This window comes from Megalops cyprinoides, chromosome 10, assembly GCF_013368585.1.
Source record: "Megalops cyprinoides isolate fMegCyp1 chromosome 10, fMegCyp1.pri, whole genome shotgun sequence".
Taxonomy (NCBI): domain Eukaryota; kingdom Metazoa; phylum Chordata; class Actinopteri; order Elopiformes; family Megalopidae; genus Megalops; species Megalops cyprinoides.
The window spans coordinates 22,247,751-22,268,748 of NC_050592.1; the positions used below are offsets into that span (position 1 = coordinate 22,247,751).

A 20,998-nucleotide genomic window follows, 5' to 3' on the forward strand; every position below is an offset into this window, starting at 1 on the left:
TAGACCATATAATGACATAATAAATAGAGATGAATAAAACAACATATCATTCATGTTACTCTGACAACTGTCTACTATATACCTTGTTGCAAGTATCCCTGCTAGGATAAGGTAAACAAATGGAGCTGATTTCAGATGAGAGAGAGGGGGGGCAGAGCAAGACTGAAAAGAGAAGGAAATGGGAGAACAGTCATTTCACATTCCTGCCATTCTTAATTACCATCGTTATTAGTCACCTTGGGTGGTAGCTTGTGTTTAGTTTTAATGCCTTCTTTTATTGCTGTCATTGCTTTTATCGCCTGGGTAAACAGGTGAATGCTGTGTGCTATGTCTGGATGCTTCTCTAATCATTCTTTTCATGATTAAGGGTGGTATTCCTCATCCATTTTCTCCTTCTACAGGCACAGGGCTGACTTCCCATGTCCCCCTTTCTATTATCTAAGTGAGTCCTCACAAAGCCTCACCAACACAAATGTTTTACGTTGTTTAAGGTAGCATATACATCCACCATGTTTTGTGGGGTTGAGCCAAGCCATAGGATGTTTTTTTAGAAACTAAAATTCAGAAGGGCTGCACAACATAGCTTATGCTGCCTGAACACTGCAATCAACAAAACCGGGATACTTTTATTTGTAAAACTTCATCCTCCACTGGAGTTTGGGTGAGCTTTTTCCCAGTATGATTCAGTATGATCCCAGTCTGCTACCCCTTTATTTTTTGTTCCCAAAATGCATTGGTCTTTAGAGTATCGTGGTAACATAAGTATGAAATGAACAGAATAACAACAGTTCGGCAGCATCAAAATAAAAGGTAGGATTAAGCTCTCTTTTTTTCCTTTTGTTTTAATTTGATTGAAGCCCTTTTCAGCCCTTTAAAATGGAGACGTTACTTCTTCATTCAATATCTAATGAAACTGGCAAATGGTTCTCATATAAAAGATGATTTTTGCCTTAAAAAACAAAAACAAAACCAAAGAAACAGAACATTTTTAAACTCAAACTCAAAACCCAAAACCCAAAACCCAAACCCATCCTTGCTTTCCCTAATCACAATCCTCTCAGTTATATCACCCAGTGCACTTAAGTAGGAGGTGTGGTCAATCAATTAAACAATTATTCAATTATCCAATGTCTGAACAGACACACATTCTCATGCACTCTCTGGTAATTGAACTGAGGTGAAGGTGATTGAAAAAAAAAAACAGCTTTTTCATACATTCATACATTCATCAACAAAAACACTGAGGGACAAATGCCCATGTTGGTGGAGATTGAAGCTTTACACTAAGACTGTTAGTGGTCTTGGTCAAGCAAACACCTACGTGACCATGAAGACAAAAGGGCGAAAGTATGCTGAGACTTCATAAAGTCTTCATCAATGTGAACAGACACCAGGAGGAAATGGTTAAAATGTAATTGTTTTCTGGCTGGAACTGCAGTGATTAACAAGTCTGCTGCATCAATCCAAGCCATATGTTCTCAATTAGAAAAAGCAATGGAGTGTGCCTGAGTGTATTAAAAGCGGACATAATATTTACAAATCCCGATCAGTAGCTTTGAATTCAATTCCTAGTAAAACGATTTTAGAAACATGGATCATTAATACAAATGATCAATATTTAAATAGGAGAACTTCAAAAGAATAATTAACAACGAATAAAGTAACTGTAATAATTAATCTTTATTTTTCTCTAATGCGGCTGAAGAGGAGATGAAAGTTCTCTTGGTACTGGGTATGTAGCTCTGAGTTGCAGAAATAAAAAGGAATTATGTAACTGAGAGGACTGTGAACTAAGAAGCTGTCCTAATAGGTATTCAGTGGGCAGACGATGAACAAAACTCATCACCCTAAATAATAACAAATAATCCGAAGAAACCAAACATGCCTAACAATGTGCCCTTGATTTACAAAGGATTTTTATGCCAATAAGGCACATCATGTGGAAAAAGCTGAATATGCTAATTTTTTTATTTTTTTCACACCACGAATTAACTTTTTTAACTTTTTTGTCAGGGTTTGTCAGGTGTGATGATCTGTGTTTCCCCTTGTCAGAGTACCTTTCATTGCTTTAGGGTATGCTAATAGAGTCCTACCCAGTTAAACCTGTACCTGAATCAGTCTCCTGCATTGCTGTCAAAAAATAACTCATTTTTAATTAACGTCTGACATTGTATGACCCTGCTAGTATGATCTGACACAGTGACACAGTGTCTCCCACACATAATCTTTCAGAACTATTCTTAAATCAGTTGTTGCCCATGTGATCCTGTATGAGAAACAACACGCATACATACACACACACACACACACACACACACGCATACACCCATATATACCCACACCCACACACACACACACACACACACACAAATATGCAGACAAAGATGGCAGTTTAGGAAAATGCTGTGCATGCTGAAATGGTAATGTCTGTCAAAGGTAGATTAAACACTTTAATCCTATTACCTCCACAGTGACATAGAAAAGGAGGAGAAAAACCAAAAGTAAGTTTCAAAAAGAAGCCTTGGCAGAAGAAAACCTTTTGGAAGTTTTATAAGTCCATTTTTATTTTATGAATTTATTTTTTGAAGACACTTGTGGAACAATTCGGCTGAGCCTTGTAACTCTCTCTACAGTTAGGCCCTAACATCACGTCTTTGATCCTCTCAGCTGCAGACAGAATGTGCTCAAAAACAGAATGCCCACAGTTTCAAATCCCCAAGGCAAATGACGGTTTAACACAGAGGCAATAATTGTGTGAAAAACTCCAACAATTTGTGCTCCAGATCCGCACATTGGATTTCTTTCTTTTGCCAGCATTACTTCACTGGTAACATTTTCAGACTTCATATTTCTGTGTTCAGGGCCGTACTGCTTAAACAGAGGTGTGAGATCAAACATCAAAGGGGGAAAAAAGAAAGGAATTTTACTTATTCTGACTGTTCCTCAAGGGTAAATCTAACTAGAGTGTCCCCCACTCCACACACACATCCCTACTGTCCCCCCCCACAGAAGCACTTTTATCTCCCTCCATCAAAGGTGAGAGATTTAAATTTAAATAAAGATTTACATAACAGAACTTACTGCTATTTATTGATAATAATATGCTTTAAAACATAGCTTTGAAATTGATCCAAGAGTAGGATGATTAATGCATTCCATTTATTAATTTAGGCAACTAATATTTTTGTGTATTGACAAATCCACTTGCTTATAAAGAGATTGGATCAAAGAAGCCATGTTCATTCCTGGACGCTCCAAAGGGGTTTAATACTATTAAATAAAGCCATTGCCCCAATCCTTGTCTTAAATGTTCTGTTTAAATCTTCCACACATGTGACTTTAACCAAAATCTTCTTGTGTGCTGAATATCACAGCACAAGTATGTTCTGAAGTGGTAATATCAGGCTCAATCCCAGCAGTGTCATCAGCAAACCACAGCCAAGAACGAAAGCAGTGGAACAAATTGGCTTCATCCAACTGAGGAGAAGGATGAGTAGGTTGGGCCAGGGTTTCTTCAATTCACCGCACTCAGGCACCTTGTGATTCATCAGGTGCCTACCAGTTGCTTGGACGACATTGATGGAATGGCGCCTATCCTCCAATGAGCACCCAGTTCACTGTGGTGCACTGTGGGACTTGCATAGCAAAAAATAGATGTTAGCTGCCCACGGGAGTTTGGGAGGATTGCATTCGTCTCAGTTTAGCACTCCTGCACAAACGCAGATGCTGGTGCAGGGAGATGAGCCTAATGTAAAACTGGCAATGCCAAACTGGGCTGCATACAGGGGAAAAACAAAAAAGAAAAATTAAATGGCAAAATAGAGCTGCAGCATTGAGTTTGAGGAGTAATGATGGCAAAGCACAAAGGGTTATAGTCCAACTGAAGAACTACATTTGTTACACTGCTAACAAAAAAATGTCCTTTCATAAATGCTGATGCAACCTTTGACAGTAACCATGAACAAGCAGGAGGTTTTATTTAAAATCTATGCATTTAAATAGCAAAATAATAAGCCTACTAAGAAAATATTGATAATAACCGCATTTTGTGTTAACTTATAAGACAGTGAAGTCATTCTTTGCAATTTTAATTCCTAATTCACCTTAACTCAGTAAAGTAATATCTTATTAATTATGACAGTCTATATAGTCATAGCTATATAGTCATTCAATTTTACTGTAATTTTACTGTAATTTAACTGCAATTTCACTTTAATATACTAAAACCCATTTAATTATGACTGCTAATACCTCATTCACCTATACAGTGTCTCATTCACACTATCTACGTGTGTTCAACATAATTTTTTTTTTCCTTTAAAGAAATAAAGAACATTTTGGATTATTGGTGCTAATTTCAAAAAGTTTGCTGCTTTGCAAATATGAAGTTTACATACTGCATGTAAAAATTGAAATGACATACAGTAAAATGTGAAATTATGTGGAAATGAACCTTTTATTTAATCATTTATCAGGCTGGCTACGTGATTGCAACACGCGACATTACAGCAAGACTGCTGGCTTTGATGTGCATGTCACTCAGCAATAATCAGTGCTGAGTATTATTCAGAATATTATTCAGCATTAATATCAAATCAGACATGCCCTCCTTAGAAGTGCAAATCTAGACAATAATCTGAATTATTCTTTGTAAACAATATAAAGCAAAAGACGGTATTTATGAAGACAGAAATTCATGATATTGCCTTACCATGCAAAAAGTTCCCATCACATACACGTGTTCTACATCATTTAGAAATGAGAATTCCTTTATATACATTCAGCTATAGTGTCAAGGATATGGAGGGCTTCACAGTATGTTATCCATTCATAGTAAATTACGATACAGGAATAGTCTTTCTCTGTTGGTTTAGTGTTTTTCGTGTGACAACGACAGAATAATGTGTGTGTGTGTGTGTGTGTATGCACGCGCGTGCGCATGTGTGCATGTTTGTAAGTATGAATGTATATGTGTGTGTGTGGGTGCATATGTGCATGTATGAGTGTGTGTGTGTGTGTGTGTGTGTGTCACACTTTGCCCTCTCGGCTCCTCTGAAGTTGTTCCTCAAAGTAGAGCAACTGGTCCACCTCAAAGCAGTCGCTGGGCTTCTCCACCAACCTGCCCAGGAAGTCTTTAATGTGGGCTTCGCTTTCTTGCCTCTCTCTGGCCTGCTTCAGGTAGTCATACACTCTCTGGAACACCTCCGCTCCCAGCCTGTCCATTATCGACCTGAATCGGTGACAAAGAGACAGATGTCACTCACAATTCATCCTGCTTCCTGTTTTCAGATAGGAATTGGGCTGTTAGGTGCAGTTGTTGCAGTTAACTGTTACCTCAGTTCCACTTCAATCCCTGCTTCTAACATCCGATACTTATTTTAATTGTAGTATTGTGATTTATTTTTGATTCTGTGTTCTAGGGACTGTTGTATGGTAGTATACTTGGCTTCTGTCAGATTGCACAAGTTAACTTGTGGTAGGGGTTTAATAGTGTTATGCTCACACTCACTGGTCTGAGAGTGTTGTTAGCCTGGTCTGACACTGTTGCACATTTAAATTGAATGGATTCACTTATGTTCTATTGTGATGGAAGTCACTCTGGATAAGACCTTCTGCTAAATGCATGTTGTGTGATGTAATGTAATGTAATGTAACTGGGATTTGGTGAAGTTAACCGGGATGTAATGCAGTTACCCTGAATTTGGATGTTTCATACGCAAGCAAACAGCACCTTAATAGACCAGGACCTCCACTTGTGTCCTTATTTCTACCTCACCTTCTCCAGTCTTTCCCTCTGCACCCAGTGAGCAGACTGCCAAGCGCAGCTCATGGGGAGGGAGAGAGTGCAAGCAGTTAACTGCCTGATCCCCACGTGGAAGCAGACACACAATCAACAGAGACTCGCATGGGGCCTGGCTGGTCATGACGACAAAAGTGAGGTCAATAAAAAAAGCATTTGCTGCACTTTTAGCTTGAGAGACTTAGTGAGGTCATGGATTCTGACCTGTACCATGCCCCTGAGTGAAATGAACAGAACACAGAACAGCAAGGACAGGAACAGCTTACGATGAGCTGCTCATCCAGAGAGGGGACATGGAGACACAGACGGGATCGCAACCGGGATCACCAATTCTTTATTACATCATCATAGTATACTTGGCTTCCGTCAGACTGCACAAGCTAACTTGTGGTTGGAGTCGAATAGTGTTATGCTCACAATTGCTGGTCTGGGAGTGTTGTTAGCCTGGTCTGACACTGTTGCTCATTAAAAAGGATTTGAGGAACTAAAGACAGCTTAAAAAAATAAAAAACAAAGCTGGTCAGCCAAGGTATGAAAGTTCGGGCTGTTATTGTGGGCAAAGTTTTGATGCTCCGAGGAGCAAAACTTTCCCTGTTTTTGTGTGTAAGTATCTCAGTTCTGCTCCTATGTCTGGCAGAGGATTCAGTTAGGGGCTGAGCATGGCAGATAGAGTAGGTCTGGCTCCATGCAGCTGAAAAAAAAAACTGACAAGTGTCAGCCGTGTGAGAGAACAGCATCGATGAGGCCCCAGAGTGATGGGCCCTCTGAGCCCTCCATCCTCAGAGACGGTACTCCTCTGTCCATAAGCTACATGAATCGAATTTGAAAATCTAGCCCGACTGACAATGTACAGAGGAGGAAGTAGCTTTGGGATGGGATGACACTGAGGCTGACTTTTAACATAAATCTGGTCTGTCTGACATTTGTGATGGGCAACCAGTTAAGATCATACATATTAAGGAGGGGGATTTCACAATAGACCACTTATAGTAGATCCATCCATATGCATGAAATACAATAACCATAGTGCATCACTGGAAGAACGTGGCGATCAATGGCAGGTTCAGGGACACGCATTGGATGGTCAATCAACAGTGGAATGCTAGCCGATTGCTGTACCAGTTCACAGTTGACACTCAATTGACTTGTGGCATAGAGCAGGCCGAGTGACAGCAGAGTACAGTATCTTAGGTGACTCAAACACTCAAAAGCCAAGAAACTGCTGAGCATGCACTTCCTTACCCAACTTCTTTAGGCAATGGCAATGCATAAATTGATTGTTGTGCACAAAATCCTCATTAGGTTATGCTCTTTTTTTAACTATGTAGATAATGCAGTTATAGAATTCTGACAACCCCCTGCAACAATCTGTATTATCTCAAGATGTGTCACAACAATACATTTTAGAAAACACCTTTTACAACACTACAAAGTTCATAATTTAAGAGTTTCCGACTTCACTTTACTCCATTTCAGATGGATTTACTCTCTTATCATGCATTATTTTGCTTCTTGGCCTCTTGTAGCATGGCAGCATACCTCGTCACAGGCTTTATCAGGGCTTTCGAGTCATTATTGTGAGGCTGAGCAAAGATTTATGACTACATGCTGGATGATCCCGCAGAAACTGACCCTTTGATACTGTAGGAAATTGTGCTTTTCAGTGATATGAATCATTATAGCGCCCAAAATTGCATTCTTTGAAGGATTTCGGACACTTACAAAAAATATATGAACTCCAGAGCTTATGATCTTTTTCAGAAATTGGGTTTTAGGTCAGAGAGCAGGCCAAAATTTCTTCGGTTATCAGCCGTGTGAGCCCTGGAGGACAGGGGTTACTGCTGGGCGGTCTGAGCAGCGGATACGTGTCCTGAGGGCTGCCCACATCTGCACTTCCGTCACTTTGATAAATGCTATTGTGCATCATATTATTGCCTTTCAGACACTAATGATGTCAGCCCTTTCCAGCTGCACTCTTTAGGATTTTTTCAAGTGTCTGCCCTATAGTGATGGATACACAGAGGGTAAGAAACATGCAAACTTTAGAAGCAATCAAGCCAGTTCATCTGCCAACAAACCACTGTATATGCCAATGAAAACAATACATTGCCAACAAAATATATACACATGCCACAAAATCCATATGAGTGCCAATCAAGTCAAAACATATACCAACGAACCAACAAATGTACTCTTTCTCCTGAAGTGCAAAATATTTTACGCAATTAAATGCTTAAGTACTGAGAAACTGAAATAGTCTCTTATTCCTAACTCAGGCAAACACCATAAATAAAATAGCCTTCCTCCTTCAACACACTTACAGAACTGCCCTGTCTTTGACATTTCTTGCTTATGTTGGCATTAATTATGCATCTCTTCAGCATAATTATTTCTATTCAGGGTAACAAGGATTGAACAAGCCAAGTCCAATCTCTCCTTTCATTGTGAGATGCCAGGCATTGGTAGCACGCATATTAAGAATCAATGCTATGTGGTCAGTGATGGTGATCAGTCAGGCCACATGTCTTTAAAGGATGCCGACACACAGAGCAGCAATCCATCACCATCCAGCCTCCTTTTGAATCTGACAGCACAGGCAGCATGGAGACACAGAGATGGCCAGGATAACACGCCCACCTGACAGGTACACTCACAGACCCCAAGTGGCAGTGACACACACACACACACACACACAACAGTAAACACTACATATATACAGCTGCACATATGCACACATGCATGAACACACACTCACTCACAGACACATACACACAGTATATACTCTCTCTATTTAAACATCCATACACACAAACACTGGATGACCCCAAGCCTTAGAGAACATCATGAGTCTTAAATAAAGAGAGGAATTTGGTGTATTTGCCAGCAAGGAGAAAAGGTCCTCTTGGTGCTTAAGCCGTTTAAACAGTTTCATTATCCACTTTGAAAAGATATAGAAGCTTGGGATAAACAATTCTCAAAGACCACAGTAACTGCTTTATCAGTGTAGGGTAATTATCAAATTCCCTCAGGCAGGAAATGAATGCATCGATTGAAAGATGAAGCATGAGGGTGCCGTTTCCGCTGTAGGACAGGGAGATGCTATAACTGAGGAAACCTACGGAGTGTTTCGTCTGTTGATTGGCTATTTATTTGTCTTCACTCTGCGCACATGTACATTTAGTGTTTCCTGCTGCCGCACTTCCCTCAGAGTGTGAGGGGTCAGTAGATGCAGAAACCCTCAACAGTCACAGTCAAATTTATATTAAGTTTACGTTTAATGAATCTAGGTTTATTTTGTGCAATCATGTTTCAAATGACTGGCATTGCATTTTGCAGAATTGTTGCTGTTGGGATAAAGTGCATAATCCTCACATCGCCACTCGGGAGCAGGGTAGAGGTGAGGAAACACAGCCTGGAATGAAATTAAAAGCATGCTCTGCCCAGTTTACCATGAGGTAATGGCTCTTTCCCTCCTCACCGCTCTCACTCTCTCCGTACTGTTCTGCATGTGAAAACCTGCACAGAATAGACAAGTAGACTGACTTTTTTTGGCCTTTAAAACCATTCAAGATCTTTTTTCTGCAAATTTCGAACAATATCTCCCTTTCATTCTGTAGAGCCATTGAGTTTTATTAATGATCCTGCTTTCACTTGCAGAGCACCCAAAAGAAAGGACCGAATGCTGAGGTAAAAACTTCCTCTCTTGTAGAAAACCAAATCAGAGAAGCTAATGTTCCATGTCCAAGTTTATACTGATTCAACACAAGTGAGAGGACAAAACAGTAAATTGGAGTGGTTGCTGGAAGGTGGAATATGTAATGATGCACTGACACGTTACTCATTAGCAGGCTTCCTGAGGGTTTCCAGAATAGAGCAACACATGTTTCACTCCTGCTTTACAGTGAAGCCAGATCCTGGTAGTGTTAAAGCCTTCACAACAGCTTCTCACACACAACCATCATTTCTCCACATGTCGCTTTGGCTGAATGACTCCGTCTAACTATCTGTATCGGAGTCACCAGAGAGGGACAGTAAAAGGCTGGCTTCATCTCTCTGGCTGCTATCAATTTTTTGGTTCACAAGAAATACTCCTTTCCTTTCCATGGCCTCTGTTCATGTACCTGTTCCTCAAATCAACTTTAATTTGAGTTTTTTTAAAGAATATTTCTTGTTAATTATGATACAGTTTTATCTGATTTTACTCAAATAATACAGTATAGTGTTTAATTCGTATCAATATTACATTCCTGTTAATTACAATTAACAAGAAAATGGGGGAAAGGAAGAAAAAGGTTAATTGCCAGACTGAACATAAATAAATAAATACAACTCTCAAAAATGTATTCATTTCTTTCTAGTTAATTGCTGAGATTTCTACATTTGGGAGAAAAATACTATCCCCAAGAAACAAAAAAGACATACATTTGGCAGAGTGTAGCAATCTAGTCAGTGTTTCTGCACAGGTCCAATAGGCCTGGGACACAATGGCGAATCCCATCACTGAAAGGTTGAAATCGCCATCATCACTATTCGTCAGTGTCCCTGGGAAAAACAAGTAATTTCCCCAGCCCACCCCCAATCCCACTGCCTGCCTTGTGAGTGTGAAGTTCACAGTGATCACCGGGGCTGGTCTCGTAGCCCAGACGTGAGGCCCATTCCTGTAGAAACTGTCAAACAGCATCTTCATAAATACCTCCTGTACCGCCTGATTCCCACTCAATAAGGGAAATGTTACTCGCTACAATGAGGGCGTGTGACATTTCCAGCAGGAAGTGACAAGATGATTTAGCACTGAGTCACCCAGCCACTCTATCATACATAAACAAACACATACGTGAGTGCATGTTGGCGGGAATAATTGCAGTCCATATTTATTATGGCTATTAAAAAAGTAAAACAGAAAAAAACTGTAGCCTGATGCAAATGTTGCAGTCAAAAAAATCATTACTTTGCAATGGAGATTAATGTCTACCTTGAATGAAAGGGATACATTTCTACAGGCTATTTAAGTATAATGTATAACAAGTACAGAACAATTAATCAAACTCGGACAGGAAAATAACAGGGTATCCACATGTACATTGTACAGTACATAAATCAACCTCCATTTTTTTACATAAATAGTGGTAGGGTTGCATCCAATGATATCTTCTTTTGTTCTTCACTCACAGTGAACAAAGAAACTCTTTCATGGATTGGGTACAGCTGATATTCATAAACCAAAATACACAAATCACAAACCAAAAAAAAAAAACATAGGAAGTCATTTAGCTGTAGATGTAGCTGAAGACTGTAGTCATGAAATGAATAGTCTTTTTTACGTTGTAAGTTGCAGGTCCAAATGTACCATGAAGCTACAAGGACATAACTACAGCCCAGTCTATTTGCCTTCTACAGACTGGGACTGAAAACACCCATTGCAGCCTGCGGCTATAATCAGAGCCATTAGCGTGAGGGCTTTCGGGTTGATTAGAGGAGGTAATCAGGGCTCTGCAATCAGCCAGCCTTATTTACCCCCCTCCTCCACCCCCTGGCCCAGTGACAGCACGTCTCTGTCTGTAATCAACATTGAGTCTTTCACCAGAACCTCTTCGAAAGCCCCTCTGCGCAGACAGGGAACTCCAAAATAAAGAGGGCGGAGCGGTCCCATCGTAGTACTCTGGGCTGTCCTTACAGTGTCTCGACTGGAACAAAACTTTTCCCTGGTTGGTTTGGTACCCCACTGTGGCTCTCATCAATATTCTTAGAGAGAGAAATCTCTTTGTTCCTTAGATCTCAGACTTGTGTGTTCTAATGAGGAACATTCTCAAAAGAAGGTTCAAACAATGGTGAGCTGAAAAAGCTCATAAGCACAACCTCATCTTAATCTTTTTATTTGCTGTCTATTACAGAAGGGATGTGTGTCACTGAGGAAGTAAATTCTGATTTCTCAAATCTTACAGATCCATGGTGATAGTCGTCGTTTTCTGACAGTCATCACTGTTTTGGATAGATTGTTTATGTCTGCACTGGTGAAACTCTTGTACAGCTGCTCAGCCCTGGTCCTGGAGGGCTGTTATCTCAGAAATGGAGAGTGGTGATGTTCACATCCATACAGGGCCAGGGTTAAGTAGCCCTGTAGACACTGTGGCCTTCCAACACCAGGTTTTGGTAGCCCCGTATCCACGGTGGCCCCATAAACAAGGGTGCTTACACTACGAGCCAACAGAACTAGGGTGGCGTATCTCTGCAGACAATGCCAGTCCTATGGGCCTGAAGTTGATGACACTTGCAGAGACTGTGACACAGGGTATGAAAATGCCATAAATGCCTTTAAAAAGGGTGGAATAATGATAATTTTTACAACAGCAGAGGTTACCATGGAGTCATAAATGGACACTCTACTTCCTACTCCCCAGGGAAGCTAGCAATGTACTGGGCAGAATTAAGCCCTGGCACCAAACCGCTCACCACAATCTAAACCGTAACAATGAGCCGCCCCAGGTACAGCAAAAAGGCTGCCTTTGTAAATTGCTACCTGTTCTCCAAGCTATTTTTTCCTTTTGTAACAGCGAGGGATATGACAGGTTGTAATTCATTTTCCCACAGGAAATACACTCATTTCATTACGGTGCTGGGCAGGGGCCTAGGGAGGGAGCGGTGGTAGTGGTGGTGGGGGGGCAGGGGGCGTAATGGGGCAGCTTTGTTCAAGATGTGCAGGGCATGTGAGTCATCAGCCACATTGTGCCAACTGGGGGGGGTCACTGGCTACATTAAAAAAGGACTGTGTGCATTAGGAACCTTATTGGCTATGCTACCCCCCCACCCAAAATCAGTGAGGGGTTCCTGGGTGGAAATGGTAAGACCTACCAACCTCCTGTAGTGACAGTCTAAGAGATGCTAACAATCGGCCGAAACACCTGTCAGGGCTGTTGTGTCAATCTGCACATCAGCCAAAGCTGAATATGTAAATGGAGCCTGTCAATGGGGGGAAAACACAGGAGATCTCCTTAAACAGCAGTGTTATCCGAGGACCCCGATGCTCTCTGTCCATACCTTGCTAAAAAACTCCAGCTGCCAGTCAACCATCCAAGGAGGTGAGGCCACGGTGTGGGCAAGTGGAGTCTCCCTATATGTGGTATAATGCATTTGCCAGCAAAATTTAATCTGTCATCCAGAGAGAGTTAGTTCATATTTTTCGTTTGCTGCATCCCATGGGGTCTCATCCACATGTATTGTGTCAAAGGCGACCAATCATCCCCCAGTCCACAAGCTCTCTTCAGCCCTCACTTGAAGCAATCCTGAATTCGGGCCTGGGAGGCCAGATTGCTGAGGATTTATCTAATCAAACAGGCAGCGGCAGCGGCCCTCCTTCACAGACGGCACGAGTCAATTAGTGCACCGCATCACTTACCCCTCGAGACGGTCCTCCAGTTTATTAAAATAAAAAGCCTCTCATCTCTGAAGGCCAAGCTTGATGTGAAGGAGGGACAGTTTAATTGCTGCTTGTGAGTGAGCCGGTACCTTCGGTGCCAGGATTTGACACTAGAGCGGGCAGGTCAACAGTACTGAAGAAACCTGTGTCAACACTGTTTACTGCAATGACTAAGACAACCAAGATGCCTACTGCACCAACAATTGTAATATTCTAATCCACTGACACTGACCCATGCAACAACCACTCAAACTGCTCCTACCCATCCTGCTTTTGTCCAGGGATATAAAATTACATTACACTTTTGGTTCCTGTGGCTCATCTCTTAATTCAGTCTTGTTGAACTCTGCTCCTAAACTCTTTGCTGAGGGCTGAAGTGGTCATGTCTGGCTTGTCAAAATGTTGTTTTCTTGCTGGAGTGAATCACACTGGGCTTGTGGAGAGAGACATTTCCTACATGTTTGGGGAATTGTGGGTGGGGAGGTGAGCTGGTCCTGAGGGACATGGAGATCTGTCTAAAAGTTGTGTCTGCGAATCACCAAGAACACCTCACTCCGAGAGGGCGCGCACATTTCTCCACGAGAACCATCGGTTACTGGTCTCAGAGGAAATCAACCAGTAAGAGGTGAGTGTCAGACCCTGACAGAACTGGGCCAGGTGACACAGACCTTGTGACAGAAGCTTTCTGACTGCCAATCATTTTGGTGTTTTGAAGAATAGCCTGGATCTCTGGGGGTGGGTGATTGTCGGAAACGAAAGATTTGAAAATGCCGACAGCAGGAAAAAAGAGGGTATATCAGAGGAAGGCTTAGTGCTGATGGTCTGTTCACTGAAATGCTGAAAACACAGCCCCTAACACCATTGTGAATATAGCTACATCTGCCATTAAAAAGACAGATGATCACAGTAAATTGGAATAAAATATTTAGAGTGTGCAAGATTTCTTTTTGTAATGAATGCTTCTACAGTACAATACCGATGGGAGAGATGTCGCAATCCTCAATTTTTTTTAAGTGTACCCCAGGGTTTCCAAGTAGCTCAGTAGTTAAGGCACATCCCTTGAATGAAAACTGAGATCTACGGTCTGAATTCGATCTCAGCTGTGCTTTCACCCAACAATGAGCGGAAGCCCACAGAGGCGGAACAAATTGGTTGGGAATAAGAGTGGCTATGTTGGCAAGGGCTGCCCATCTGGCTGCAATCAAGCACTGCTCTGCGCAGGGGTTGTTTGGAAGATGTCAATGAAGTAGCATCCACCCTCTGGTAAGCATTTGGCTCAGTGTGCGGTAAGCATTTGGCTCAGTGTGGTGCACTGGATGACACATAGTGTGAAAACAGCCAGCTTGCGAGTGTATCAGACAATTATATTTGTTATCCCCCAGCACTCCTGCGTGAGTGCAGCGTTTGCGGCAGAGAGACAAGCCTATTACATCCAACTGGAGGTTGCAAAAGTAGGCAACATAAAAGGGAAAAAGCATTAATAGAAGCATGATGCATTTTGAAGAGAGCATTCTCAAATACATCATTTTATTACACAAATCAATTTGATGAAGTCAGAGATGACCTGGCTGTACACACTCATTCAGAAACAGGTCAAGGGTCAAAGGTCTGGAAGAGGGAAAGGGCAAGGGCAGAGGTGCCATACTCACTCCCTCATACGCTGCAGCCTGGTCTCAGCCATCGTGCAGTTGATTACTCCAGGCCCCTGGGGGTTCACATGAGCGTCTTCCGTCACTGTCTCCGATCCTGAAAGGAACAAGCACACCTCAGCACTCGCCTACAGAAGAGCCAACGTTGCTTTCCTCTGTGATCTAAGGAAGTAAACTCAAGGGCAGACACCTGACCAACAGTCTTCACACACACACACACACACACACACACACACACACACACTTGCACAAGCCTATGAATACACACACGCATGCACAGACAGACAGACAGACACATTCACACATGCACAAACATACACACTCAAACTCGTACACACACACACACACATACACACATGTGCGTGCACAAACATACATACTCAAACTCACACACTTGCACATACACATGCGCATAAACACACACACACGCACACACACTTGCACAAACCTATGAAAGCACACACGGACACATACAAACACACACACTTGCGCACACATGCATGCATGCTCACAGCAGTAAGGACATCAATTAAATATAATAACAAAAATAAAGCCTTCCCTGTTGCCTGCACCAGCCATATTGTAAACTGCGCAGAGGGACACAAACCTATCTGAGACGGTAGCTCTCTTCTAGTGAAAAACAACTTGCCAAGCTTCCACTGAAACCCATCTCAGGGTAGCAACAATCCATCACAACATTATTCCAGATGTATGCCTCTTTTTTTCCCTTTCTTTTCTGTTATCGATGCTGAGAACATAATATCATCTCCGTCCTTGGGAGTCTATTTACAACAAATGGCATCTTGTCTGCAATGAAATGATATACACTTCTTATGTTACATTGCTTTGAAGAGTAATGGCTGCAGCTACCAGCTGCCAAATGATACTGTACTGGTAGCTTCAGCTGTTCAAGTTATTAAAGAATAGATTTATGTAAAGAATGCTCAAGACGTGCCGAGGAATTGCCATACTGAAGACATCTTCGCTGAGCCCGTAAGTCACAGTACAATGCTCAGCGGGCCGGTTTGTTGCATCCCTCCCTGTATCTCCATCTCAAAAGATTGGGAAATTTAGTAAAAAAAAAAAAAAAAAAGTAAAAATAAACAAAAAAAAACTTTCAAACTTCCTCAAGTTTCAGGTTTTATGTCAGCCAGCACATAATAAATTCAAACATTTGAAAGCAGTACAGGTGAGTGAGAAGAAAGAGGTGTCTCCAAGCTGTCGAGATCTCTGGTGAATTTGACATGAGCAACATGGTTGACTGGGTCAGCTGCGTGTGAGTTGTGTGTGTGTGTGTGTGTGTGTGTGTGTGTGCGTGTGGGTCTGCATGTGTGTGTGGGTCTGCGCGTGTGTGTGCGTATGTGTGTGCACGTGTGCCAGTTAATAAATCTCTTGTATTGACCTTAATTACAGCCTCTGTGGTTTGGGATACCAGCCTGTCCATTCTGTATCACAGTGACCTTCAGAGACAATCCATATCTTCTGACCTTACTAATTATCCAGTCAAACCCAGATAGAAATGTCACATCTTAAACACATGCCCTTAAGGTCAAGGCTGTTAGGTCTATGCTAACAGAGAAGGAGAGAGCTAGCGGGTGAGTAAAACGCCACAAATTCATTGTGAGTTTATTATTTTTCAATTTTTATTTAACCTTCCAGTATCCATGGGAAGTGGTTTTTTTGATCGATACTGTGCACATGCACAGAATGGCTGACCTTTGTGGATCAGATGAAGTAATAGTCTCAGTGAACGGAATGAACCATCAAAATAATAAAACAAGCGTCCCAAATTCGGTTCACACCACATCAGTGGAGACTATGAATTAGACCGCAGAGTGGATTAGTAGTTACAGCTGTGTACCTGAGGTTTTGGATTGGTTACCCAGGTACAGCACACTCTTGTAACCTTGAGCCAAGGTGCATTACTTCAATTAATCAAGGAAAAGTGATGCTTTGCAAATAGCATTGTGTTTGAAGGCATTGTAAGTGATCTTGGATTTAGGATGTCTACCAGGCAAAAGGGTTAATGAATTTTGGGGGGAACACTCACCGCTGGATTCACTTTCCAGAACATCTTCCATATACTTCACCATGGCCTCCATGTCACTGTCCTAGACACATGAGAAATAATGATCAGTGACCAATCATCTCGTCAGCTGAAGATGTTCAGTGCCTTCAACCTGTAAAGGTGGCTCTGGTTTATCATTGGACACCTCAAAGAACTGCTTTCTTAGAGAAGCTCAGCCACTGCAGCTTCATATCCCTGTTTTTCCTATATTTGTAATGTTTAGGTCAAGGTCAAAAACAGGCCAAAAACAACAGCACACTTTTCTAGCATCCAGTGTGTAGTACACACATTGTGTGGTCAAACAACTGTAAAACAACAGTAAATTAAACTATAACTTTTTATTAACCTTTTTTTTTTACCTTTTATCTAACTTCATAGAGAATGCTGGCATATGCATCAATCATACATATTTGTCAGTTCCAACATGCTGTCTCTGTGTCATCATAGCTGACCTAGGATACGAAGAGCTGAAAACTGTCATCTAGACCAGTCCTGATCATTCATGTGTTTGACAGAGGCACCGGAACAGGCGGCACAAAAACTGAGATTCGCCATACCGCCTTCCCATTATTTAGTCCCCAGGGACTTTGGTTTGCCATGAAGGACTGTGCATGCCAGTGACCTCTGATGACATTTTTAGGTCACACATACTCTTCCCCGCAACATGACAAGAATATGACACAGAGGGATGCCAAGATCTCTGAATGTAGTTTCCCTTGTTCCCAACGGCCTGTCCATAGCCTTGCGCTGTTCCAGCTGTGGTTTGTACAACATTACTCGTATCGATCTGGGGTGCCAGGCAAGATTTCACATAAGCTCAAAAGACTGTAACCGCATTTACCAAAGTAGCCCGCCTCAGAACAGGGATGAAGTCGGCCACTGACGGCCTACTTGTATAGAGACATCTCTAATACGCAGCAGCATAGCTGCACTGGTCTTTCTTGAATACTCCTCAGCTGCGAGCAGACAAGTCCAACAGAAACTGACGGCACAAATTCCGAACGTGCACCGTGGCTGAACTTTCATTTCAGAATTACTACCAGGCAGAAGTCTACCTCATCCCTTTCTCCAATTTCAGTTTGGTTATATGATTCTGCTACTTTCCCAACAGTGACAAATAGTTTTAATCTACCTCAGCTTGTCAGAACTAATAGTGGGGTGGGAAGATCCGAGCAAAACAGCCTGGAGACATTCAGGGAGAGACACTGCCACACCATTAGGATCACACAGTAGCATGTGGCCTTCAGTAAGACACAGTAAGACACATACTCTTTTTGCCATATCTAAGAATGAAGTGCTTTTGCTTCACTCAAGAAATGACTCTGACATACCTTGAGAGTTAGGTGATAATTAGGCTAATGACATTTGAAATGCACATTGACCTTGTATAACACTGACATTATCTGGGGAGAGCTGTTGGTCCCTTAAGAAGGTGCTCATCCTTTTGGTTTGGTTGATATCAAGTTTGTAAAATATAATGCATGACATATATAATGTAATATAATATAGTGTAATTATATCCTCAGAACTGACTAGACAGATACAAAGTCAGTCAGCCAAACAAATTGACTAACTGATTGATTGATTGGTTGATCGATAAACTTGGACAAATCATGGCAAAAGGCATTTTCTTCCTGCAGTTCATTCTTTTTGTGTAGTTCACCATTCCTGTCAAAATAGTCACAAAATATGTGCATGAGAAGGCTTCTCCTGTTCATCTGAAACCTTATCAATGATGAGCTGAAAGTGTTCCTGCTCCAGCCATCCAAATACCTCACCAGAGATCAGGATGGCAGAAAATTCTAAATTCACTCAAAGCTTTGTATCCCCAAAGCCAGTTATCTCTCTCTCTCTCCAAATGAGACGTCTCCCTGCCAAGCCTCGTTTGGCGAGTCACCGTCCCTGTTATTATTTTTCAGCTATCACGATTCTGCTTGGTGTGCTGTTTCCGAAAGGGAAGGGGCACGCATCTATTGTGTGCTAGACTTTGCCGCACCTCCACACAAGTAATGGGGGAAACAGTGAAATCTACAAAAACCGAGAGTGAGTTCCTCCAGGTAGCATTTTCACTTTATGGAACAAACAAAAGTTGATGCTGTGGTGACGTACACGCCCTTAGATGAAAATGACTTAGAAAAAGAATGTATGGTATGTGACTTCACATATGGAAATGGGTGTGTTCAGACCAGCAACCAAACAATTACTGTTTCTAAATGTTGCATTACGATAGGCATGCATATGGCTCTATATTGGAAAAGAACAGAAAGAAAGCTGATACTTGACATAGAAATGCTTTCTGTAAGTGTTGTCTCAAGTTTCAGTTCCTTGATGTGTTGTGTCACAAAAGGAGCACGCCTGCAGCAGATAGGACACTATGACATTGTAATACAAGATGAATGCAGGTAATTTGATCCAGATGTGGCTATTAATGCTAAGAGATGTCAGTGCACATCTGGCTTGGGAGCACTGTTGTGGCTGCTTGATGACTGCAGGAACATGTTCAGTTTCCCAACACTTGGGAGACACTGCACAAGTTAAAACACGGTGGAAATTCACCGTACCCATGTACCACTGGGTGAACGTCTATCTTGCATGGGTACAGAGAGTGAGACCACACTCACATCTACATTATCTGTGCATGTCCTATTTAACTTCAGGAGTAACTGTTTACTTGCACAGATCAGATCAGGAATATGGAGAAGGCGAGATCATGAATGACAAATATTGACCAGTCTTTACAATAATACACTACATGTGTTTAAATGGTGTACTCTTGCTCTTTTCAGAGCAGACCTTATTGACATTGCCCATAGTTATGTTGTTCACTTTGTTAACGATGACCATGCCTACCACTTAAACCTCCAGATCATGACACCTGTTCATAACCCGACCTCTCTGCAAAATGAGCTGTTAATAGCCAGTAACAATATTTACATTGATAGTTTGGAGCTGTCTTCATTTACATAATTACTTTTAGTAAATATCCTGCTACACTGAGTAGCATGTGCATATTCACAAAATGAGCAGTGATTTGTGACTTCTAGTGCCTCTCGTTGAGCAAATTCTTTTCATGAGGAACCTATTCCTTTACTATCATGCAAGAGAAAGGAGCTGACTGCCAATCATTTTGCATTTTCAGAAAGCTGATAGTTGTGTGGCTGAACCTAGAAAAAGGACATTCTACCTGCCCACACGTTTTATGTACGGTTTCGAACGACTTCTCATCTTCATAGCCTTCCTCATCCTCTTCATCCTCATCAGAGCAGGACTCAAATCCATCTTTGTAATAGTATGCCTCTGCAGTCTGTGGATCCTCAGGAATCTCTGTGCACATACAAACACACACAGATAAATACAGACACACACATGAAGAAGTAACTTTGGTTACTGAAAACACTGAATGCAGTCATAGACATTTAGACATTATCTGGGGTTGTCATTCAGTGTTACCACCATATGTTTTGTCCTTAGCATTCAGAACTGAAACAAATAATGCTATTGTTGTCACTTCTTACACCACACAAAGCCTTTGACCGTCAATGAGATAAACGAAATGATCATTTATGGCATTTTTAAATTTGTCACTCTACAACACTTCATAACAGGTTTGTCACAGTATATGGCACATTGCACATTGCAGGCAGGCAGAGCAGAGACTGTCCTCCACGATCACGCCAAAAACAGAGTGAAATGGAAAAGTGTATGCAAAAGATGGACAGACTTCCAAAGTGGGAGCCAAGAATGATCCAATCAAATCCTTGCGGATGATGAGGACTAAAGACCTAGTTAATAAACAAAGTGTGGGATGGAGTCATTCACATTAAAGCACTGTAACTGAGTGACCAACACTTTCAATCTCTGCTCTTTCATTGCTCAAATAACCTTAAGATGCCATATCACAGAGTCACAGAGTAACAAGTCTAAACTTTGAATTTCTAAATCACCAGATTTTTCATAAAGACATTGGCATTTATCTGTAATATTCTCTGACTAAATGCAATGTAAATTACACAAACAGGCATCATTTGATGTCAATAGTGGTGCTAAAATGCTGTGAAAAGGCAATT

General features: G+C 41.6%; 1 protein-coding gene across 1 annotated transcript in view; it reads right to left on the reverse strand.

Moving 5' to 3' along the window:
- Positions 1-5,028: 5,028 nt before the first annotated feature.
- Positions 5,029-20,998, reverse strand: part of nek11 (NIMA-related kinase 11) — a 57,869-nt gene continuing 41,899 nt past the window's right edge. The window contains exons 12-15 of the mRNA XM_036539535.1: positions 20,116-20,255; positions 16,914-16,974; positions 14,864-14,960; positions 5,029-5,230 (exon numbers count right to left, since the gene is read on the reverse strand). Coding sequence (XP_036395428.1) covers positions 5,029-5,230; positions 14,864-14,960; positions 16,914-16,974; positions 20,116-20,255 — 500 coding nt within the window. The remainder of the gene's footprint in view (positions 5,231-14,863; positions 14,961-16,913; positions 16,975-20,115; positions 20,256-20,998) is intronic.